Source organism: Thermobia domestica, chromosome 11 (assembly GCF_964235325.1).
Source record: "Thermobia domestica chromosome 11, izTheDome1.hap1.1, whole genome shotgun sequence".
NCBI classification, from domain to species: Eukaryota; Metazoa; Arthropoda; class Insecta; order Zygentoma; family Lepismatidae; genus Thermobia; species Thermobia domestica.
The window spans coordinates 91,625,825-91,651,633 of record NC_137464.1 but is presented as its reverse complement, the minus strand read 5'-3'; the positions used below and the strand labels follow the sequence as shown (position 1 = coordinate 91,651,633).

Genomic DNA, 25,809 nt, shown 5'->3' with positions numbered 1-25,809 from the left:
ACAATGGACCTTGAGCCAGGAGTACTAAAGTTAGAGCAGTTGTTGCAACTAGTTGAAATCTGATTCGTCATTAAAGTGGAAACTGACCGGAAATTGCAAGTGAATCATAATTGTTTCCTCAGACCTTACAGTCGTATGATAAAGTATCATAATTTCCAGAATCATCCTGACTGAAGATTTTTCGCCTTCGACCATGACAACTTTATGAATAATGAATGAATCATTTAATAGCCACAAGACTCTTGGGTAAATATTTGCTTCCATGTTGCATCAGCTTATGCTTTCTTTCTCTTTCTTTCTTTCTTTTTTTTCGAATAATGTAACGCACTGTTTTTCTAAGTCTTATCGAGAAATTTTCCCACTTCAATTCAGTGCAAGATAAGATGAGATAAAAGTTATATATTAATCTAGTTGCCTACAACCTGGTGTATCGTTTGGTGCGTGTTATTTTAAACAAATTTGTTACAAGTGTTAACAAGAGAGCTGAAATACCTGAACGTAAGTATTAATTCTGTACATATTGTAAAAAGTACATTTTGTTGTTTCTTATTAATGTGAGTCAGGGCTGGCTGTACCACATGTGCAAACTGTGCATTTCCATAGGGGGCAAGATTCGAGGGGCGGAAAAATCTGTCATAGCTATATTATTTAAAATAAATATTTCTTGTTGGAAACATACTTCACGATGATGATAGTTAACTTCACTAAACTGACTTTCTATTTGAATACTACATTCATAAATCATGTTTAGGTCGCATTAGTTTAAGGTCACATGAACAGTGCTAAAGTAAATGGTCAAATCCCAAGATGAACTGCTTGATGTTGTGAAATACAAGAACTCAAGCCACGAACAGCAGCGAATGGCTTCTTTTAGTTAGTTATCAGAGTTTTGATATGAAAACTAGTCTTGTCTTTGTCACAAAACAAATTCCTTGTAATTGAAGGTGGAAACAAGTTTTTTTTAAAAAAAATTAAATAAATCTAGAAGGAAAATCAAGAAATAAAGATAAAAGAGCTAGTTGTACAAGAATTGCAATCTGATATATTTAAATTGAAGCTTCTGATTGAATTTTAAGAAAAGGATAATCATCTTTCCTCTCAGTTGCGTTTACTTCATCTTTCACTAATATAACAGATTAATATTTTAAAAAAACAGACACAACGAGATTATAGTGTTTAGGCCAGTGGTTCTCAACCAATGTATTGCGACACATTGTGTGTCACTCAGTCCCCTATGGTGTGTCGCGAAATTTTAGAATTTAAAAGTCATGAAAAATTTAATATCGAGTCAGACTGTATCAGTCAACACCTGCAGCGGTAGCAATAGTGCTCAGTGCTGTTTAGAGTTATTATTAAAAAAATTGGTTTCACTATTATAATAGATAATAAAATAATAATAATAATAATAATAATAATAATAATAATAATAATAATAATAATAATAATAATAATAATAATAATAATAATAATAATAATAATAATATCAAACAAGTGTGTCGCGTTGTCCTGGACGTTCAGTAAAGTGTATGGTCAGTCAAAAAGATTGAGATCCACTGGTTTAGGCTTTTCTGAGTGCGAGTACGCTTTTCCTCCCATTCGTTCTTCATGCATACTTGAAATCGTGACTTTTAAGATTTCTTCTTTCTGGAGAAAGGGGGCGACAGCAAATCATGCCATTGCACGGGGCGGCAAATTGCCTAGGGCCGGCCCTGCTGTGAGTAAGAAGCTGTTCTGATTACAATACACAAAGGAAGAACAAAAACATCAAAATGGATGCCCGTATTTTTGTGTAATATATTGTACAGTAATATATAGGTAGTTCTCATAGGCATTCCGATTTAGCCGGGACAATCACGGTTTTACATCATCTGTCATTGCTTCATGGAATTCAGTATTGAAACCGGAAGTACATTTCAACTCCTTCCGGTTTCGACAAAGTCTTTGCGGATAGTCATGATGTGTTGTCTTGAGACGCTGAATCGCTTACGAAGATTCTCGCTTTCTGTTGTCGTTTTCGTTCAGTGGCGATAAACGTTAAAACTGGAAATGATTAATTTGAACAATTTCTGGTTTGGATAAAACTTCAACGGAAAAGATTGAATCGATTGCAAAGAAACGCATCTAGACCGTTTTTCGTACATGAAAATGAATGTTGAAACCTGAAGTATTTGTACCGCTTCTGATTTTGCTAGATTGTCGCGGATAGGAATGATATTGATGTCTTGGTATGTTAAATCGTTTGCAACAAAAAAAAAAAATTCCTTCTCGCTATATATATATATATATTACTGTTTTTTTTCTGTGGCGAGAAACGTTAAAGTTTGAAATGTCTAATTTAAACCACTTCCGGTTTGAATAGAGAGTTAACGAAGGAATTGGTACTTATTTTTGGTACGAAGAATCGATTGCGCAAGAAACTACATCTCGATAGCTCTTAACGTTTTTACTCTGATACTTCTCGACAAACGGATGAACGGACAAAGACGTTCTATATGGCTTCCAACATTTATGTTTTAACATAATTTGGAAATCTAATAATTATGTATAAATAAAACTAAATATAAATTTATTTGTTTTTCGAAATACACGGCATATTGTATGTGGGATACATGTCGACAAATCTTGTTTTCACGTTCAGTAAGACAAGAACTAAACCAAAATATTTCAATTTTCATAGGTGTTCTAAATGGGGAAACTAGAATAGACAAGTGAGCTTCGTTTCACAGTGTGAAACTACGGCAAACTTCCAACCTTCCGTAAACAAACAAACAAACTTGAAGTGGTACATCTATAACTAGTACTTGCAATAGAACAATAAAATGAATGATAGAACCAGGGGCGTCATTTCAGACTTCGCTTGGGGGGGGGGGCAAGAGCACTTCTGACATAAGATTTTCACGTTTTGTACTAGTATATTAGTAGACAATCGATTAAAGAATATGTATTCCTCAAACTCTTGGGGGGGGGGCAATTGCCCCCTCCTGCCCCCCCTAAATGACGCCCTTGGATAGAACCTGTTCCTGGGACACTGAATCTATATCACAAAATCATTACTTGCTATACTTTATTGTTTCTGTTCTGTGGCAATAAATATTAAAATAAAAAAAATCGTTGATCTCAACAATTTCTGGTTTAAATAGAGGGGTAACGGAAAAGATAGAACATACTCTTGGGACTTTGAATTGATTGCAAAAAATCCGCTTCTCGATATCTCTTATAACTTTTGCTCTATGATAAACCAGTATTGTAACCAGAAGTACTAGTAAATTCAACTACTTCCAGGTTTTGATAGTTGCGGGTTATGATGATATATACACTGATACACACTTGAGATGCTGTATTGATCGCAAAGAAAAATAAAAAGGTTTCTTGCTGTTGTGGTACCCTTTTCTTCCTCACGTAGATGAGTTTCCTTGTAAGGTCGAAGGGAGTAACTAACTGTTTTTTTTCTATCCTTTTTGATTTCTTACTAATTGATTTCTTTAAATTCAGAACTATATCAAGATTTCGAGCTCGGAAATAAGACGAAGTGTACGTCTGAAGAAAGTGGATATTCGGATGCAGTGTTTCTTTCAGAAGAAATGTTCCGGGGGGCACACTTAGTATTCCGAGGAGCACACTGCTTCTACTCCATACTACTCCATTTATTATTATATTATAGACGTATTATTTTAGTCTCCTCCGGGGAGGAGGCACTTTCCGAGCTCCGGGGGGTGGGCAGTCCCCTCCAGAAACATGTCTGGAAGAAACACTGTTCGGATGTAGTCTGTAAATAAGAATTTCTACTCTACACATAGTTACGTTGTACTAAATACCAATAAAAGAGCAACTTAAATCTCCGGATGTAAATAACACATTCATTACTCATTTATCTCAAGTTATAGATACATAGAAGTCTTAAAACATTCAACGAGACCTGGAAATTAATGCAATAAATGATGCATTACAAATACATATATCATATCCAGAGTTACAAATCATATTTTCACAGCTCTGAAATTGTTAGCATTTACTGGATACTGGACATTTGACAAAACTTTATACATGCACGATGAAATCATTATTTTCATTAATTATCGCAGTAACTCAATAATATACCATTAAATAATAACACGTAGACTTCTCTGATAATCTATATCTTAAAAGCATTTATAATAAAAATCGAAGAGTATACACGTACATATATATTTGTAATAGTCAAATTCCAGAACCATTTTCTAATCAAAATTGCAGGCTAAATATTCTGTATGACCAGTAAACTGAATGTAACTCATTATTCCATATCAAGTAATGGTGGTTATTACTTTTATTAAAATTCAATGTATTAAAACAAGAAGATCAGATGATCAAGCTATTTTCAGGTCTCACTTCATGCAATAAACATTATAAGCAACTTTCTTGGTTTAATGACAGCAAAATAAATTTACATCCAATATATTTTGATACAACAAATGGGATAAACTCTAATTACGGGGGGCAAGATTTTTTTTCGAGTAGAGCAAGATAGGGATAAATAGGGTAGGATAGAAACGGGCTAGCTTAAGGTTAGAGAAGTTTTATTCCGTTTTCATCAAATTAATAGAGTGTAATTTCTCGTTTCTGAGTGAGTATACCAGCTGGAGCGCGCATTGTAAAGCTAACACTAGATTTGTATTGGACCCCGCAATTAGAATTAACCCCAACAAACGTTACCTTCTGAGACGACGCAAAAGGGGGCAAGGGGGCGAGTGCCCCTTGGTGGCTTCTCTACCTCCCTGACTGCTCTCCCCCAGACTCAGCAAACTTAAAACATTTTAAATATGGTATTTTATATGTTCCTATCACAGCCAATTCCATTGTCAAATTGTATTATCCATGCATTTACTATGCGCCGGATTACTGTTCAAGCTTTCTTCTTTGAGCATCTGGGTATGCACGTATGTTTCTGTTTACTAATTTGGCGCTTTTTTCGGTACATTTTAGTTATAGTTCTTTCTTGTGAATTTTATTTAATTTCCAGCAGTTAGAACATTCGTTTTTGAAGAATCGGCTATATTGTAGATCCGATTCAACTGAAAACAGAGCTTTTATTGTGGCTAGCGAGCAACAATAATAGAGTTGGTCGACTTGTTTTCTTCGTATTGGATTAACTTTGATTAGAAACAAAATATACTGTAGGTAAAACAACATTAAATAACTCGTGTGTATTTATCCAGATTTGAAGTTTTCAGTTACACATTTGGTTTTATTTAAGTGTTCTATATATATATATATATATTTATCTGAAACATTATTCTCGACATTCAGTATTCATAACAGCATAATTTCTGAGTACCAGAGGTTAGTTTTTGAAATATATTAAAAGTGTTTTATTTTCTCTTACTGCAAATAATAATAATAATAATAATAATAATAATAATAATAATAATAATAATAATAATAATAATAATAATAATAAATGTATGGGATTAAACTGATTAGCTCCAAATAAAACTTATTATCAGAGTCTCCATCCTTATGCCAGAAGGTAGACTTATCTCTATCTTGAACTTCTTGCGGCCGGCGAGGGGAAATGAATGCTCCCACCCCCATTAACTTGTTTCCTTTTAGGATCGTAGTGATACAACCATGTTTCGTCCATGGTTACTATTCATGACAGAAATTGATCGGCGTTGCGGTAAAAATTGGAGAAGACTTCACTTGATGCTGTCACTCTTTTGATCTCCTGACAGATTTTTGGGAACCCATTATGCCGAAAGCTTGCACATTCCCAAGTCATGAATTGTCTTACCTACATACATGTTCCAGAGAAACTTCCACAATCTCTGTCACACGTTTTGTTGAAATTCTGCAAATTTCAAGAATAATGTCGATAATTTCAACTACAATTTCAGGGACAATCATTGCTTTTGGTAATCCTGGATGTAAACCATCATCTGTTGAGAAAAAACTACGTTTAAGCTGTGTCACTCACTTCTTCATCAATGCATATGATGGAAGAGAGTCCCCCTGATTTCCTCATGAATTTATTTCGGTATCAATCTTAACATATTTTTCAAATTGACGAGTAGTCAGGAAATCAGGGGGAGATCTATCAAGTCTACCAGTCCAGCGGTAATTTTATCATTTTATTATTCGTTAATCGCATTTTCAAAGAATATGAAAATAACTATAATTATAGCTTATATACTCATTTCTCGATTTTACGGACCTCGATTTAACGAACTTCGGAAACGATGCACAAAGTCTGGAGGAGCCGATTCAGTCTAAAAGTCCTGATTTTAAAGCAAAACTGTTGAAATTGCAGATTTATAATTTATATTTACAGCGTATCTGGTATTTTACACGGCCAGGTTGAATATTGCACTTGATTAAAAGTACATACTACTGTATTATTCAATTTGCTTTCGCAATATAATTATAGATATTATGCAGACATTTTCAGTGGCTATTAGCCACTTCTGGAACTTAGAGACAATCGGAAACATTTGACCGCTCATGCTGCCTCCTTAACGGGATGATCTACCTTTTCTCGGCACAAAAATTTTTATATTGGACCTTATGGAGAGAACATGGCTACCGAATTTCCTCAGTTTCTAAGGAACTAGGCATCTCTAATGGGAAAGAAAAATTTTGCAGCATTCTACAGAAGTTTATTAACGGGTTGAAATACTTAAATTGTATATTTGTCTGCTAGTTTAGCAGAAATAAATTATTAAAAAATAAATAAATTAGTTTCTTTTTATACAAATTAAAATATGTCTAACTTTGGAACCAATTATGGTAGAAAGATTAACTTTTTTTTGTTTTATTCCTTGAGAAGAAACGACTCTAATAGTTTTAATCACAACCATATTTAATACGCCAATTAAAAAATAGTATTTTAATATAAGTATTAAAGTTCACCTGTCAAGAAGTTTGACGAGGGTAAGGCATCCGCGCCCACCCTTTTCTTTTGTTTTCGTCCCGAGAGATATGAAGGGAAGGGTCTTCATAAATCTCTTTCAGCTATGTGCACAGACCGTTTTCACAGCAGGTGTCAATGCGAATGTAAACATCCTGTCCTCACGTTCAGTAGCCCAAGTTCGGCCACTTTCTCTCTCTCTCTTTTTTTTTTTATCTCTCTCTTCCGAGGAGGTGTTTCTACCCTGTAAGAAAATTATAGATATGTAGAGAAAATGGTGATCAATTATTTCTGATAGCCAGATGATAGACAAGCATTCTAAAATGCCTTCGAATTCCAAAAATGTATCGACCATAACTTTACCATCTGGTTATTTTCAGGAGGCAAAAGTTATATTATTATTATTATTATTATTATTATTATTATTATTATTATTATTATTATTATTATTATTATTATTTGGAGTTAGAGTGCAAAGCCACGAAGATACAAATGGCTCTATTGGCTAAACATACACATAGCTGCCCCCTTGTGCGTTAGAAAACATGCTATAACAATGCGCCCCTCGCAAAAATCTAATTCAACTCTTATTGACCTCAGTAGCGCTTACTAATAGCGTAAATGCTATAAATCAGGCATTTGCAAGTAGAAACAGGGATTGGCCGAATCACAGAAATCTTACTGTCGTTACGGGCTGTAAAAGGTAATATATTACATTTTCACAAGAAATAATTATCGGACCTACCGTAGTCGGGCCAAGACTCCACTTAGGAACTAACACGTGCGCTATCCAAAAATACATGTTTCAGAATCCTAAGGTACTCACGCAACAATTTTTTTATAGAGGGGCTTTAGCTACGGGCATATAATTTGAAGTAGTCACCAACTACCTCTATAAAAATCATTGCGGAAGTACGGTATATCGCAGGATTCTGAAATTTCGAGTTGGTCTATACTTTTTGTCACGACTAGCTATATACCGTATATATGCTAGTCAGTGGCGGATCCAGGGGGCAATCGCCCCCTTCCCCAGAAGAGGAAACTTTATTATTTTATATATATATAAATAAACCCCATCCCAGAGTTTGGAGCTCTTAAAAGTACCTCTAAGTAGCAGTATTACAACCCACCGCCCCCCCAGAAGTCCGTCCTGGATCTGCCCCTGATGCTAGTTTAATACTCTACGGTGAAATGTATCATAACTGTCATTTGAAGGAAAAAAGGAAGGAGAGCTGTTGTGCAACATACTCAACCAAAACGACCAGAATGCTTCATTCGGGTAGGTTCAAGACGGTTCTTAGTGCACGTACGGATACGACATCTGTAAATTCCTGGATATTGTAGAGAGTTGTCACAGGAAAACATAAGAGTAGAAGAACCTCTATTTTGAATTTGGTGAAGAAGATAATAGAGCAGAAACCTAGAGCTGCAGGTCCTTCAAGAAACTCAAAAATGTAAAAGAGAAGAGACCCTAAAAGAGGCGCTTGTTTAAATGAGAAACCTCAAACTAATTTCGTGATCAAAGGTTTGCAGTGCTATCCTAGAAATGTTGGATATTACAAGTGTCAATAGTTGAGTAAATGTGTTAGAATCATGTACAATAGTCTATTACAGAAAAAAAGTCAATAGAAGTTATTCAAAGAATTCTTGTAATTTGTCAACATTATTTTCAAAGACGTAGCCTTCAATGTGAATGCATTACTAGAAAATAAAGATTGTACCGGGGACAGTCAAAAAGTTCCTGGAATATTATTGTAGCTATTTATTACCACGTACAATAGTCTATTACAGAAAAAAGTAGATAGAACATATTCAAAGAATTCTTGTAATTTGTCAACATTATTTTCAAAGACGTAGCCCTCAATGTGAATACATTACTATAAAATAAAGATTATACAGGGGGACAGTCAAAAAGTTCCTGGAATATTATTGTAGCTATTTATTACCACGTACAATAGTCTATTATAGTCTGCATATATATATATATATATATATATATATATATATATATATATATATATATATATATATATATATATATATATATATATATATATATATATATATATATATATATGTTTGTATGTATGTATGTGTGTATCGTGGATGAATAGTTACGTTCATCCCTTATAATCAAGGAGTCCTTTGTTTGATTCCCGATGGAGACACAAGTGGTTCGGATCCTACGTTAACCTGTAGGTCACACCCATAGGACGTCATCATTCTGAAAGTATGTTCTTTTCTGCGTATCCTGCTTCTTGTTTCAACTCTTTAGGATAAATCGAGACTGACAGTGCGTAGTCTTAGCGGGGTAAGCGCGGAAAACGAAAATGTCAAAGAAAACAGGGCTTTGCTCCCTTGTCCCCATATAACAATGCACAGTATGGACACCGTTCCAAATGGGTCTTATAGGAGCTATCATGGCAACATTTTTGTATAAGACAATTGGTGTGTGTCGTCTGCATGGTTGCCTGGGGACAAAAAAGGGCAAACATGTTTTTCAATAAATAAATAAATAAATAAATAAAAGAAAACGTGCATTTTTCAATTCCCATATCCTCGTCCTAAGAAGGCGCTTAGCGCAACGAGCCTAAACTTTAAATGCTTTGAAAGTTTGTTCTTTTTTGCGTATCCTGCTTCTTGTTTCAACTCCCTAGGACAGTGATGATTTCAGGGGTGATTCTGGGGGGAAATCCTCCCAAGAGCTACGAAATTCACCCTCAGGTGCTTGAGATCTTCGCAGAAATTTCTGTGGAGCACGCAATTTTTAGTCGCTTTCCCCCTCTGTGCGTGGTGCCTCCGGAGGAAATGATCTGAAATTAACACTGCTATAGGATAATTAGAGATTGGCTTACAGTGCTTAGTCTTAGCGAAGTATGCACGAGAAACAGAAATATCACAAAAAACAGGGCTTTTGCTCCGTTGTTCCCCCGTAAAAATGCACGGTTTACACACAATACAGATAGGATCTAACAGGGGTATTTAGAGAACGTCTTATAGAGCATTTGGTGTGCAGTGTTGTCTGCGGACAAGGAGGCAAAACCGTGTTTTTCATTAAAAAATGGAGTATTTTAAATTTCCCTCGCCCCCTCAGGAGACGCTTCTTCAATGAGACCGTATCCTGCCTCTTTCTCCCATTCTCTAGGCTCTAGGCCAATTAGAACTGACAGGCATTTGAATAAGTCCATTACTTGGTTGCCTAGTAATTAGCCATCATATTGGCTGCCATATTGGATTTAGACAAATGTTCTCTCATGTTACCATGTAAAATATGTCTTGTCGTGATGAAAGCTACCAGAAAAAGTAGGTTTCGCTTAGTCCTGAGGAAGTACGCTACATCCTAGAGTAATGCGTGCATATACGCATTTGTAACTTTGTACAGTTAATCGTTAGACAACAGTGTTGCCAGGTTGTAAGGTTTCTAAGTGGCAATAAACAATGCCATATTTAAAATCATCGGCCTCAAAAACCTATACTTTGACACCAAAATTATCTTTCTAAGTGCCTTGGTTCACGATCTCTCTCTTTATATATATATATTACTTGGTATATATACAGAGAGAGAGAGAGAGATTTACGTAGGGCGGCGGCCATATTGGAAAATGACGGCTACCAGGAAAACATCTCAAATTTGAAATATATTCCCAAGACGTTATAAAAAGAAAATTAGGAGACATTTTTTTACGGACACCTATATATGGGGGCCAGGACTTTACATTGTCGGAATCCTGTGGGGACACCCCTCTGACCCCCTTCCCTTCGCCACTACTGTATGCTATAATATTTGTCCGGAAGGGGGAAAATCCAAATAACAGTGTTTTCTGATACACTATATACTGTTCTTCCCGCGCACTCTAGAATGCATCTTGATGAACTTCCAGAGGTAACGGGGAAAAGAGGATACTTCACACCACATCGTCCAGTCTCTTAGTATGGAACCATTGAGGGAGACAAACTCTATAAAGATAACAGTATTTGGTAGCTGACAGGAATCTCAGAAACTGGTCGAGAACCTGTTTCATTCAGACATCCACCCCCTTCCCCCTCCATTTCACCAACCCCCGCCCTTTCCGCGGCCAAGCTTAGAGTGGGGCGTGACTTACCCTCGTCAAACTTTGACAGGTGGACTTTAATACTTATATTAAAATACTATTTTTTGATTGGCGTATCAGATATGGTTGTGATTAAAACTATTAGAGTCGTTTCTTTTCAAGGAATAAAACAAAAAAAGTTGATCTTTCTACCATAATTGGTTCCAAAGTTAGACATATTTTAATTTGTATAAAAAGAAACTAATTTATTTATTTTTTAATAATTTATTTCTGCTAAACTAGTAGATAAATATACAATTTAAGTATTTCAACCCGTTAATAAACTTCTGTAGAATGCTGCAAAATTTTTCTTTCCCATTAGAGATACCTAGTTCCTTAGAAACTGAGGAAATTCGGTAGCCATGTACTCCCCATAAGGTCCAATATAAAAATTTTTGTGCCGAGAAAAGGTAGATCATCCCGTTAACCGATTTAAACAATGGAGGAGGTCCATTAACACTAGAGATGAGAGTGTATATAGGGTGAACTTTGGAACTTCATACTGCAAAATATCTTGAGAAACAAGCATCTGACGAAAAAATGTACGAAATAAAAAGTTAAATTTTGCAGGGATAAATTTACCTATGCTAAAATTAACTTCCCGCTTCCACACTTAGGGGTGAGAAGGGGTAAACTGAAAACTGACAGGACACCCCGTCATTACAGATTCGGGTTTCGGGGGGAAATACGTAAATTCTATTTGAAACATTTATTCGAACCCTGATAGGTGATGGTGTAATCAGTTAAGTTTGGGTTCATTAAAGTATCTTCAATTTGGTTGGTTAGATAGGAGTTTAGTGTCTTTCTTAGTACCAACGATATATAAAATGCAGACAGACCAATTAATGTGGAATTCGAACCACTGTAATCGGTTCAAATGTCAATATTCTCCCGCCGGGAATCGAATATTTAATATGTATGTGTTACCTTATTTGTTAGTTGCAAATTTTACTTGAAATAAGTTTAATTTATAATTACTTATATCTAATATGAAAACAACAACGTAATACAGGTTGTACTCTAATGTAAGTCAAACATAATAAGACTATCATTTTTGGTACGTAAAGATAGCCGCTCCCCAAAAATGTCTCTGCCTCTCCTTTGACCCCCTAAGAAATTACAACTGGCGTCGTCACTGAATACCTTTAGGTTTCCGGGAAGATTTTATTTTACATACACATAACTTTCTTGTAGCTATTTTCTCTCAATAATTCTTTCATCCAACTAAGAAAACACAGGAAAAGTAAATATTTGCAATCTATATTATGAAGGTGCCACAAAATAAGGTGAAGGTGAATATTTTGATGCCACAAAATAAATAGCATTAATAAAGTAATTATTCTTCATTTCATTTAGTTCGGCGACACAATGTAGTTCATGTTGTCTCTTTCTTTTTCAAACTAAGTTACAAAAATTCAAGAATTATTCATGTCTGCTAGTATATTCGCGGATCCCAAACGTTTCAGGTATCCTCTGATCTTATTGGCCGATGCAGATAGGATATCAAGAGTCATGACTTACATATAGCAGAAAGCAAACACCAGACGCTATCGACCCTCCTAGCCAAGCGTACTAGTGACTGCGCTAGTAACAAAAGTCGCTTTTGGTGTGGGTTCAAACCCGGCCCAAGGAAGATTCTTTCTTATTTTTTAAAAAAAATTTCATAACACTTTTTTTCAATTAACATAAAGTTCAAAATAATACTCAAAAAAGTGATTTTCCGAGCGGACTAGTAATGAAAGTCGTATTTGGCGTAAAAAAAGTAGGGGAGAGGTGGGCAATGGCGATCACCTAAGAAAAATGGGTCATTACGCAGTTTCATTTGCAAAATATATTGAAAGAAATTTGTAAATACATACTCGAATACTTCTACGATAAGTGTGTAAAATAAAAAGAGAATCATTCTTTCAGTTCGGGAAGACGATAGAAAAAACTCAAGTTGCAACTTTGGTCGCCATTCCAATCACATGCTGGTAATGGTGATCACAGTACAAGCTTAATAAATACACATAGTTCCATAGATATTTTTTTTTCTTTTTGCTGCACTGCCCCTTCGAAAGACTGAGAAACGTCAACTGAATGTTTTATTGACGTTTTTTCAAAGACACATCACAGATATATCTACGTGGTGAGTGAACAGCAGTACAGTCAGCATGCACCACGATCCACAAAGGTTACACCGATACCAAAGATTGTGTCTGACTAAACTAGACGTATTACCTATCTTAGGTCTAGCCTCTTTTACAAGAGGCAGATGGCAGCACTAGTTTGACTTCTCCTCGGGTCACGCAAGAGGGCAAAGTGAGCTGATTGCCATTCGGAACTGATCGTCATTCCTTTCGTCTCCCCTAGTAGTAGTAGGAAACGTAGTACTAGTACTACTACTACTACTAGTAGTAGTAGTAAAAGTAGTAGTAGTAGTAGTAAAATAGTAGTAGTAGTAGTAAAAGTAGTAGTAGTAGTAGTAGTAAAAGTAGTAGTAGTAAAATAGTAGTAGTAGTAGTAAAGTAGTAGTAGTATTAGTAAAAGTAGTAGTAGTATTAGTAAAAGTAGTAGTAGTAGTAGTAGTAGTAGTACTAAAATTAGTAGTAAAAGTAGTAGTAGGAGGAGGAGGAGGAACAGGTAAGAAGCCCCGCAGGGGTTGGTTGGGTTCTGTTCTCGACATCAAATAGACAAATTAAAGACTTGTCCAAATTTTTCTGTACATGTTACATGACCAACTTGAAACAGCTGGCTAGTGTAGCGCGCGAATACTGAAACGCTTCGGATCGGTAAAAATGCTATCTGCTAGAAAGTGAATTTAAAGCATTCTAAGTACAGATAAAGAATACCGAGCTCCTTCGTGGCTAAGCGGTTAGCGTACGCGCCTTTGGCGTGGGAGACCCGTGTTCGATTCCCGGCGGGAGCTCATGTGGATCGGATTCCACGTTAATCAGTAGGTCCACGTCTCATATAGCCTCGCAGCTGAAAGGGACGCTAAACTAAAATCAACTCAACTCAACTCAATAAAGAATACCATAGCCTATTGCTAGAAACCATCGGCGCAAATCTGTCCTCAACATTGGGGGGGACGGGTAAGACCGTTCCCAAATTATATATATATATATATATATATATATATATATATATATATATATATATATATATATATATATAAGCGATGTTCAAAATAGTTATGAAGTTGAAAAACAATGCTGTGAATGATCAGGGGAGCAGAATTGTCTTCAGTGGCGTATTTATGGGGCTATCGGACTGGGCTCAAGCTTCCCCGAAATACTTTCCATTTTCTTATGCCCTTTGTTCAGAAATAGGTAATACTGTATTTGTCAAATTTCATTCCATGTAAGAACTGCGTCCTTTTGTTCTTTGTTTCGTCCTTTTTACTTTTCTGTTTCTTTTTCTTGATGTTACTTTCTTTCATTTCGCTTATCATACTTTATCGACCGTTGTCAATTGTGATTCAAGTCGGCCGTCATTAGTAACACCAAAACTAAGAGGAGTTGATAAGCGATACTGGTGTTCCACACCAACTTGCACGGATATCAACATGACAGGGCTTTGGTTATTATAACACAGGAAAAATTGTATCGGTTAGTTATTTTTAAAAGAAAGAAATGTTTGAATTAAAGAAAATCAAAACGGGGAATAATTAGCCCGGGAAATTAGGAAGGCCAAGAGGATGCTTCCTTTTCCTTGTATGAATAGAATAAAGGGTTAGATTCACTCCTAAATTTTTGTATCAAATCATATAGGATTTATCGGTCTGCAATTCTTGCCACTGTAACTTCAATTTATGCATAAATTAAAATATATTTAATTCTCAAACTCAAGTGGGCAATTGCCCACTTCCTTCCTTCTGTTGAACATAGCCCCTCGGAAAAAAAATCCTAAATACGCCATTCGTTGTCTTCAACATTGGGTGGTGGGCAGATTTGAGGCTTATTCTAGAGAAGGGAGATGAAACTCATATTACGGTAGATGAATCTGATCAACTGTTGTAGAGTATATTATATATTAGGCGATGTAGATGAAGTAGTAGTACATATCAGTATTACAAATCACTAAACATATTCTGAAATCTGAATACATGCATATTTATAATTGGTATGTTTCTAATTAGGCATCCACAAAGATCAAACTTAAAATTGTTTTATAATAATATAATAATATAAATAATGACTTCCCCAAAACTATGAAGAAAGAATATCAATTATGTATGACGCAACAATACTCGTATTTGAGCAAAATGATGATAATCTCAATAACATTACAGGAGTAACCTAAAGATTATGGAGAAAAGTATTCCAGCAATTGAATTCTTTTTTTGCTTACGAAGCATCCTCTCTCAAAAGAAAAATTGGGACACAGGCAAAATTACGTTTGCTACAAAATCCGAATGAAATAACTACACAAAATTTCATAAACATCAGGCGGAAAACTTCCAAAACTTTTAGAAAAAAGAAACGCCATTTTTTGAAAGCTAAAATTAAGGAACTTGAACATAACAGTAAAAATAAAAACATTCGGGATATGTATAAAGAGATCAACGAATTTAAGAGAGGCTATCAACCTCGTGTTTATATTAAAGAAAGCTAATGGAACAGTTCTCACTGATACAGATAACATTTTAAATAGATGGAAAGATTTCTTTGACGATTTGCTAACACGTAGTCAAAATCTAAGGTACGGGGAGAAAGGAAGATACACACCGCAGAATCGTATATTCCAGAACCCAATCACATAGAAGTAGAAATCGCGATAAAAAAAATTAAAGAGACACAAATATTCGGGTGCAAACGAAATTCCGGCTGAGTTAATTTTAGCTGGAGGCGAAAAATTGTGGAACAAGATACACAAACTATTCTCCTTATCTACAACAAGGAAGAATTGCCACAAGAGTGAAAAGAATCAATCATTGTTCCAATCCACAAGAAAGGCGACAAAACTGACTGTAATAATTATCGAGGCATGTCTCTTTCGTCAACATCCTATAAAATACTTTCAAACATTCTATTAGCAAGATTGATCCTATACGCAGATGAAATTATTGCAGATTATCAGTGTGGATTTAGACGAAATTGATCAACTATCGACCAAATATTTACCATTCGCCAAATACTCGAAAAGAAATGGGAATACAGTAGCCCGGTACATCAACTATTTATTGATTTTAGAAAGGCTTACGACTCGGTTAGGAAAGAAATATTGTACAAAGTTCTTACAGAATTTGGGATACCGGAAAAGCTAATTAGATTAATTAAGGCATGTTTAAATGAATCCCAAAGTAAAGCCCGGGTAGGAAAATGTTTGTCCACGAGCTTTCACGTCGAGAATGGCATGAAACAAGGAGATGCGTTGTCACATTATTATTCAACTGTGCCCTGGAATACGCAATAAGGAAAATCAAAGATAATAACCAGGGCCTAGAGTTAAACGGTGTTCACCAGGTTATGCGTACCCTGATGATGTAAATTTAATAGGGGATGATATGAGAACAATAGAAAGAAATGCAGAGAAAACTAAATACATGGAAGTGCGTCGGGACCGTAACACGGCAAATTACGAATGCGTTAAAATATTAAATAATACTTTTGATAAAGTGGATACTTTCAAAATCTAGGATCAATATTAACAGACGAAATTCATATTCAGGAATAAATTAAATATCGACTAAAAACAGGGAATTCGTGTTATTATTCAGTTCAAAATCTCTTGTCTTCGCGAATTCTGTCGAGGAATTTGAAGCTTAAAATATATAAAACAATAATCATGTCTGTTGTTCTGTATGGTTTCGAAACATGGTAACTTACTCTGAGGGAAGAACATAGACTGAAATTATTTGAAAACAAAATCCTCAGACGAATATTCGGATCCAAGAGGAACGGGAATGGGGAATGCCGAAAACTTCATAACGAGGAACTAATTAAATTATATGTCTTACCAAATATTGGTAGGGGCATCAAGTCTAGGAGGCTTAGGTGGGCAGGACATATAGCCAGGATGGAAGAAAGTATGAACGCTTTCAAAGTGTTAGCGGTAAGACCAATCGAAAAACGACCATTAGGAAGACGTAGGCGCAGATGGGAAGACAATATTAAGATGGATCTCGCAAAAATAGGAATGCAAAGTAGAAACTGGATCAAGTTGGCTAAGGATATAAGTTAATGGAGAGCTTTTTTGAATGCGGCATTGAACCTCCGGGATCCATACGCCATAGAATTGGCTTACGAAGCATGAGTAGATGCCTAGACTCATACTACGAATAGATGAAATGCGCATTTACTGAAAAGATGGGTTCTACTGACATTGAATAGTCTATATACTCTTCGTGTGCTAGGGCCTAGGGGAGAGGAGGAGATAAGATTTCACATCAGGTTACATCACACACAGTCGCACACCTTCATTTTCATTAAAAATGGAAAAATCAAGAGAAACGAATTTCATCTCACTTTCCTTTGTGGCAGTCGAACACAAATCATCACACTTATCTGCAAAAAGCACTTTTCAAATTGGATTATTGGGAGAGCTTCCAATTCCAATGTTGGGGGGACATGTCTCCCCATTTCCCCCGGAATTTGTGCCCGTACCTACAGCTGAGACAATTTTCCAGCATGAGGAGAGGGGCATATCCTCCTCTGGCATTTATTGCAATTTGTGACCAAATAGCGGAAGTGGAATTAATACATATTGATGAGACTACTAAACGCAGTAAAGCACGAAGTTCAGTTTGAAATACTACAGAATACGATTCTATTTAAAAGAAATGGAAAAGCTAAGAGAAATCAATTTCATCTCACATTCCTTTCTGGCAGTCGGATACAAATCATCACACTTACCTAAAAAAGCACTTTTTAATTCAGATTATTGGAGGGGACAGTCCCCTCAGGCCGAAGATTGGGGGGACATGTCCCCCTCGTCCCCCCGGGATTTACGCCAGTGCTAGAAACATTAAAATAGAATGGAATATAAATTTCATTGCATATAAACACAAAATACTTAACAAATAATAAATGAAAACAAACAAGTACCGGTACAAATTAACATAAATCAGTCAATACTTGGGAACGGAAATAAAAGTGAGCATTAAGATCTTTTTTTTAAAAAAAATAAGTTATTCTGTAAACAGATCGGCTGAATCGTTCCGTTACACTGTTATCATTTCTGTTTTATGGATGAATGTTGAAACCAGAAATAATGAATTTGAACCACTTCTGGTTTGAATAGAGGGATAACTGAAAAGGTAAAAGGTATTCTTGGGAAGTTGAATCGATTGTAAGAAACTACACCTCGATATCTCTCTCCGTTTTTACTCTATGAAAATCAGTATTCAAATTGAACGCAATAGTAAATTTGCAGTGGGTTTTTGGTTGTGATTAAATGTTCTTTTGGGATCCTCAATCAATTGCAGAAAACTATTTGTCGTTATTTATTATCATTCTTTTTTATACTAATAAATGTGAAACCAGAAGTTTTTATTGGACCCACTTCCGGTTTGAAGAGGGTTAACGGGAAAGATGGAACCTATTTCTGAAAAGCTAAATCGATTACAAAGAAACCGCATCCCGATATTTATTACCGTTTTTGCTCTATATAAAACAATATTGAACCCAAATGTAGTAGTCAATTTGAACCACTCCCGGTTTTGGTAAGCTATTGCAGGTTGTGATGATATGACCTCTTGAAACTCTGAATCGATTGGAGAAAACTGTTTGAGGTTGTGTGTTGACACTTTTGTTGTATGGTAATAAATGTTGAAATCGGAAATTGTTAATTTGAGCAACTCCCGGTTTGAATATAGGGTTAATGGAGGAGATGGAACATATTCCTGGAAAATTGAATTGATTGCAAAAATCGCGTCTTGATATCTCTTACAGTTTTTCTCGATGGAAATCTGTATTGAAACCGGAAGCATATTTCAACCCCTTTCGGCTTCAGGAAAGTGTTGCGAATGGTTATGTTGTATTGAGACGCTGAATTGTTTGCAAAACACCGCATCTCCACGTCTCTTACCATTTTAGTTCTATGGCGAAAAAAGTTGAAACCGGGAATGGTTAATTTAAACCACTTGCAGATTCAATAGAGCTTCAACAAAGGGAATGGGTCCTCTTCTTTGAACGCTGGATCGATTGCAGAAAGCCACATATTCGTGTCTTTTACATTTTTTGTTTTACATAAATCAGTATTGAAGCCGAAAGTAATGTTAATTTTGAACCACTTTTGGTTGTGGTAGAGTGCTGTAATTAATCATGTCATGTTTGTCTTGGGACGCTGAATCGTTTACAGAAAACAACTTATTGCCATCTGGTACCGTTTTTCTACAATGGAGATAAACGTTTCAACCGGAAATGTCTAATTTGAGCTACTTGCGGTTAGAATGTAGGGTTAACGGGGAATTGGAACCTATTCTTGGAACGCTGAATCGATTGCAAAAAATTACTTCTCGATATATCTGACCGTTTTTGCTCTGATATCTTTCGACAGACGGAAGGACGGGTGAAGTAAGGCGTTTTATAAGGCTTCCGACACTTGGGTGTAGCATCGATAGGAAGTCTAAAAAAAACTTATTATATACACTAGTGGTTGCCAATCCTTCTAAGCTTGCGATCTACTTATCTCTTCACTAGGGAACCATAAAACAAATAAACTCTCGATACAGTCAGAGTGTGACACAGACCACTTCGCGCCAACTTTCACGAGTTGCATGTCGACTAGTAGATCTTGATTAACGCAATGATAATGTTGCCTTCAAGACGAGATACAGTATAAGATTTTCTCATCTCGTCTCGTATATTAAAAAAGAAAAACTCTTGTCTCATCTCGATTCCCGACGTTTTTTCTTAATTTCGCCTAGAAGTTATCAAAATTCTTCGGCGTCACGAGAGGTAAACGAACAATGTGATATCATATCAAGTAAACTAGTCGTTTTCGGAGTGGATGCGATTGAACTGTGCGCCCTCCGTAATTTTAACCCAATTCACTGACTCACCCCTCATATATATATATATATATCAGTCACTGAGTAAACACACAACAAATTTTACTGAATGCCTCCGACACAGAATCAACAGTAAACTCGGCGTTAAATCAGAATCAGAATTATCACATATTTCTTCAGTATTAACAGCACTAACTCGTTTTTCCATCTTCTGTTACTTGTTTCTTCTGTGTCACTTTCTAACATCTCTGGTATTTTAACCCGTTCCGTATCAATAGTTGGAGACCAGTTAATCGTCAGCATTGTGTGGCGAAACTTCACACGATTTCCTATGTAAAACCTTCAGTTGTACGAAAAAATATGTTACTATATCTGCCATCTAGTAAATAATTTCCTCTTTTCCCGAGGATACAACTGGATGTACGGAAGGTTCTTTCTGTAGCAGCAGATGTAACTGTAGCACTAGGAATTCGAATAGTGACATTAGCTAAGGGTCTGTCCAATTAACCATAAGCACCAGACAGTGATCAGCACAAAAATCACGTTGCGTGTTAAACCGAATCTGGAGATTTCAAATCAAGATTGTGAGAAATTTCAAGCACATAACCTCCGCACGGGACACGCGGGGCAATTCGAAGAAGATGCATATACTTCATCATTATTGTTCATTTTAGTCAAACAACTAGACTTTTGACAATATTCAATTCATATTTACCTTACGTGTTATATATCGTTTTTAAGCTCTTCATTATCTCTTTGCAATAAGCTTTCAATTAGCCATCTCCTTATTAAACTTTTTTTTAGATATGTGGACAATCTAATTTTTTCACGATTTTTTTACCGGCTTTAATGTTAATTTTTCGTGATTTTTTACTATGTTCCACCCATTTTAGGACACTTTCTGTTTCGAATGTAGAATCTACTTAGTCTGTTCAATACATAAGTTGATTTTCAGCCATCTCCCTTTTTAGTTTTTTTGAGGTAAGTGGAAGAATTATTCGTTTTCATTGATGTTCCATTGACAATAATGCTTTTTTGATTATATTCCATTCATTTGAGAATAATTTGCTTTTCAAATATAGAATCTGCATAGTCTCTTCTACATTTAAGCTAAATTTCAGTCATCTCGCCCAAAGTCTATTTACATCATTCAAACCGGATAGGTTCTTTAGTGGTGCCTCGAAACCTTTGTCATTGAAGTACGATCTCATTTGTTTTTGTTTGTTGTTTGTTGAAGCTTAACGTTCCTTTTCAGCACCAAGAATATATGAGACGTGGTCCTACAATAGTGAATAATGTCTGTCTGTAGCTTATTCAACTGAAAGCAATTAATCACCTCCAAGTACGGATTACGAAATAGCTACTTTAATTTATTTATTTTAATACTATCCAGAAATCGTCATCAAGAAATCGTTTCCTCTCCAATCACAGAGAGCGATTGAAGCACAACTTTATTCATACACAAAAAGAAAGAAAAAGGAAAGGAGAAAAGTAATAAAAAACAGTGTAAAAGACTTCCTCTCTTTGTTTTCGCAGGCAAATTTAACGAAATTGCAACCTCTTGTCCTTTGTGTAAATAGTGATTATTAGTGATTGCTGTGCTTTATATTTTAACATCAATTATACTTCCCAATAATTTCTTTGTCGACGGACCTCTAACAATGTCAGATCAGACCTAATAAGCAAACGGGAAACATGAGCAAGATAAACCAATGATACTTCTGTTATAGGAAATTGAAAGCTGCTTTTATGTTGAACGTGTATGTATTTTAGTGTAAAATGTCCACCGTGAAATATTTGAAACTATTTCATAAGTAACATATATACGAGAAACCATCGGTATGGCTAACAATTCAAACAACTTCTTAAATATTAAATTTTCATAAAGTACTGACTGGGCATTTACCCAACTTATATCTGTTTGGATGCTGTTTGGAAATTGATTGATACATTAATTTAATTATCTTTTTCTATTTATTCCTATTAACATGTCCTGTAACGATATATTTCCCTTGTTGGGTTGTGAATAATAATGTTATTTCGTATCAGTTAAGTTTTATATATTGCGACCTTGCTTACAGGAACTGATCTCTTATGTTATCCCAAAAATATGAAAAATATTTGTGTTTGAAGAATATATAACAACAATTGCTACATAACAAATAAATTCTTACTTTGACGGATAAGTTCTGTTTTTGACTTTTAATTATAAACATCCTTTTCTTACGTCTCAGTCAAATTCGTTAACTGAACTAATAATGTTACATTATATACTAAAATGTTTCAATTTTTCTGTTTTCAGGAAGATGAGATCATCTGTATTTGTTTTACTTTTCTTGACCCTTGTGGTGGTTGCCACAGCTTCTGCAAAACTGAGGGAAAGATCCGAAGGAAGACCCGCAGTAGGTCGAGTAGCCTGTCCATGTCCACGTATACTGAAACCAGTGTGTGGAACTGATGGTAAAACGTACTCCAACGATTGTCTTCTAAAATGCGAAAGAAGAAATGGTCGCGCTGGTAAGTAAACGACTAATTTTGAAGTAATCCTTGACTAGATCTGAATGATTATTTAGATTGTACTTACGTTCCCACTTCACTTACTAATTAAAAATTAACATTTAAATGTAATTTGAACTTAGACAAGAGTAGTATGTGAAGTGTACAGTTATTGGCAAGATTCAATCAAGTCCTTTTTAATATTTCACTATTGAATGGCAAATATTTCGATACAGCCAACATTCTCTCTCTTTTTTTTTTTATCGTGAAAGTTTACTTCAACTAGCTTCTTCCTACATGTACAAAATATTTTATACTGTATATAAGCAGAAAATAGCTCATAAAGGGATATTATTGATCGCCCATAAAATTTTATCTTTGTCCCTATAACACCATTTTTCGAAATGAACATAATTTTCAAGTGAAAATACTGTTAAGCCCTTTAGTTTCATATTACAATGTGCAGTCTGATGCATTAGAAGTCCATTACATTAACTTTAGCAGCTATTATACTGAGTTTTCGAATGGTAACGCTAATTAATTTAGTGCACATAGTACCGGATTTGAATGTAAGAGAAACGCAATACGGATGAAGAGGAATTGGGAGTTACAAGGAATTTATGAGGCATTCAATATCATTTTGAACATTATTCGGTATAATTTATTGGAGCAGAAAATATCGGTATTAAAGAAATAAAAGTAATAAATATGGGATGATGGTGAACCAATGATAAGTGTTTACCTTCAGTATGAATGGTCCCTAGATCCAACCCAGGTAAAGCTTAAATACCAGCGTACCTTTGGGTGTTTTTAATGTTTTCATGTTGTCTGCTACTTTCTTCTCTACTAATTTCTATTCATAATTTACTTTCATTTTTCATTTACCCTTCCTTAGCACAAAGAACATTACAATTGGCATTAAACTAAGGATCTTGTTCAATTTAATTTTTATAATGAAGTAAATTAGAATATATTATCAATTAGAAGTATGTACATTTTTACATACTTACATTTAGAATCTATCAGAAAAACCTGTAATTATGTATATTTCTCATTTGAGTTCCAAGTTTAAAACTTAGAAACACTTCTATTAGAAGTATTCATTTACCGATAGATCACCTAACTAGAAATATGGATCACTACAAACAGATCAGAATCATACACGAAACACTGTTAATAATTATTGGCTACAGTTCAAACTAGCTACCAGTATTTCATTGCTTCTTTTATTACATTGTAAATTTGTAAGTTCTAAATTTTCAGAGATTTTGCAAATTATTTTCCCTACAGCTATATTTAGTATCTAATTAAAGAAGTATTAATAAAAATAGTAAAATATTCAAGTAACTAATCGAAAATCGTCTTCCCACCTTCCGCGCTATTTTGGATTAATTATTTCACCTCTAGTTTCATATAGTACCTATTGACCTAATATAAAGCCTCACCTCTAGTTTCATATAGTACCTATTGACCTAATATAAAGCCAATATATAAAGCCTATTGACCTAATATAAAGCCTATTGACAATATTGTTTACGATCAGGCAGTACCTGCAACACTGGAGAATTACTGACATTTGTTTTAAAGTATCTCCTAAAAGTAGTTCCCAATTGTCCATACATATGATACAAATTTAATAACGACACTGCTGATGAAAGATATAAATATGAATCAATGAATTAATCAATTCATTAGGTTATGCCTGTCTAAAAGTCTTGTTCCAAAAACTTGAGAGAGCCAATGGGGTTATTATAAGAACAGGATTATCAATTACAAAAGCTATATTTTAGGCCAATTTATAGTCCCCCACCGATGATTAATATTATTTTTTTTTCTTTTCAGAGTTGAGAGTAGCACACGAAGGTAGATGCTGATGATAATTGTAATCACGGATTCACTGAGGCAGTCTGATAAGAAATTGCTTATATAGCGCTTCAAAACCAAGTATTGATGATGTGTTTGCCTTTAATCTGGCAGTCAAGATCAATATGCACTTTACGGATAACTAACTGCAAAATTTATTATGTTACGAAGAATGTATCGAAACAGAATAACATTTGAAACTTAATTTAAAGAAATAAAATAATGAAGTAAAATAAACGTTTGTTATTATTAATATTATTATTTCTATCTGTTCAAATAATTTTAATTTTCAAGTATACTGTCATATTCATGTAAGAAGAATTTGAAGTAAAACTAGGAAATTTGAAAGAGGGTAACACAGGTAATTGAGATGTTATTTACAACTTAGAATGTATCATTATCAAATTAAGACATCATTGATTTATTAGCCTATTTTATGTATTTTTCAGCTGAAAATGCTACGTCGATAACTGTAACCCTATATTTCATAGTACTGTATACTTCTTATGTCGTAGTGCGACATTTCTCTATAAATCAGCATATACAGTAATTCCAATATTCTTTCGAACTATATAAAATAGTTCGAATTTTATAAAGAATGAATCATAAGGCAATCATTTTAGTCTAAACTTTCAAATATTTTGAGAGCTGATCCAGAAACTTGTAAATTGGCAACAATGAAACTGGATTATGGCAAAATTGAGGAAACTGAAAATTTTATCTGTTTTGATTCAAAGATGGAAATTGCTAGCAATGCACTTGGTGACCAAACGAGAAAGGACCGACAGAATTCTTATACATATGCTCGTACGTTTATCTGCAGCTACATTCAACGATGGACTTTTAAAGGTCAATCAGTGGGGATAGTCAGTGGGGATCTCCGCCTGCATTATCGTTCAAGTTGTGAGACTACACTTAAATTCTGCACAAATATCTTGACGTCAGCATGTAGCAGCAATCCTCTAAGAATAGGCAATCTGCTACTCTTGGAAAAGTTGCATTCTTTCCTTTGATGCGGACTTACGTGCAATGAGATTATTTTTTAAAAAAAATATGGAACGAATTCATAAACTAGAACAATTAGGTATATTTATTATATAATAGATAAACATGAAATATAAGTAACGATATAGGCTATAGAATGTATGTGTGTATATATAAATTACGATAGTTATAAACAATGTAACAAATATAACCTTCCCCTTTATTCAATTGTTTGCATGGATTTTTCCATTATTTTAACCATAGATTACTAGACTTATTATTTATCTTCTAATATTAGACTGTGTAAAAATTCACCAAGATTTTTTTGTTTACCTTTTTTCTATAGGTATGATTTACTTTATTTGAAGCTAATAGTTATATTTTAAGATTTCTTCTGTTTCATATATTTCATTGCACAATCGTGACATTTCTTTGTTGCCCTTGTCTCTCATATTTTTAATGAATTCGATTGGTATATAGTCTATCCCAGTTGCCTTTCCATTCCTAATCTCAGATACAGCCTTTTAAAACTCATCCTACAGAATACTAAACCCTTT

The 25,809-nt window shown here is 34.8% G+C and overlaps 1 protein-coding gene across 1 annotated transcript; it reads left to right on the top strand.

Annotated features, from left to right (window-relative positions):
- Nucleotides 1-342: 342 nt before the first annotated feature.
- On the top strand, nucleotides 343-24,505 carry LOC145663624 (serine protease inhibitor Kazal-type 1-like). The gene is made up of 3 exons (XM_081729725.1): nucleotides 343-498; nucleotides 22,212-22,426; nucleotides 24,248-24,505. Exons 2-3 carry the CDS (start codon nucleotides 22,216-22,218, stop codon nucleotides 24,277-24,279), a joined length of 243 nt encoding a protein of 80 aa, XP_081585851.1. The 5' UTR covers nucleotides 343-498; nucleotides 22,212-22,215; the 3' UTR covers nucleotides 24,280-24,505.
- The last annotated feature ends 1,304 nt before the right edge of the window (nucleotides 24,506-25,809 follow it).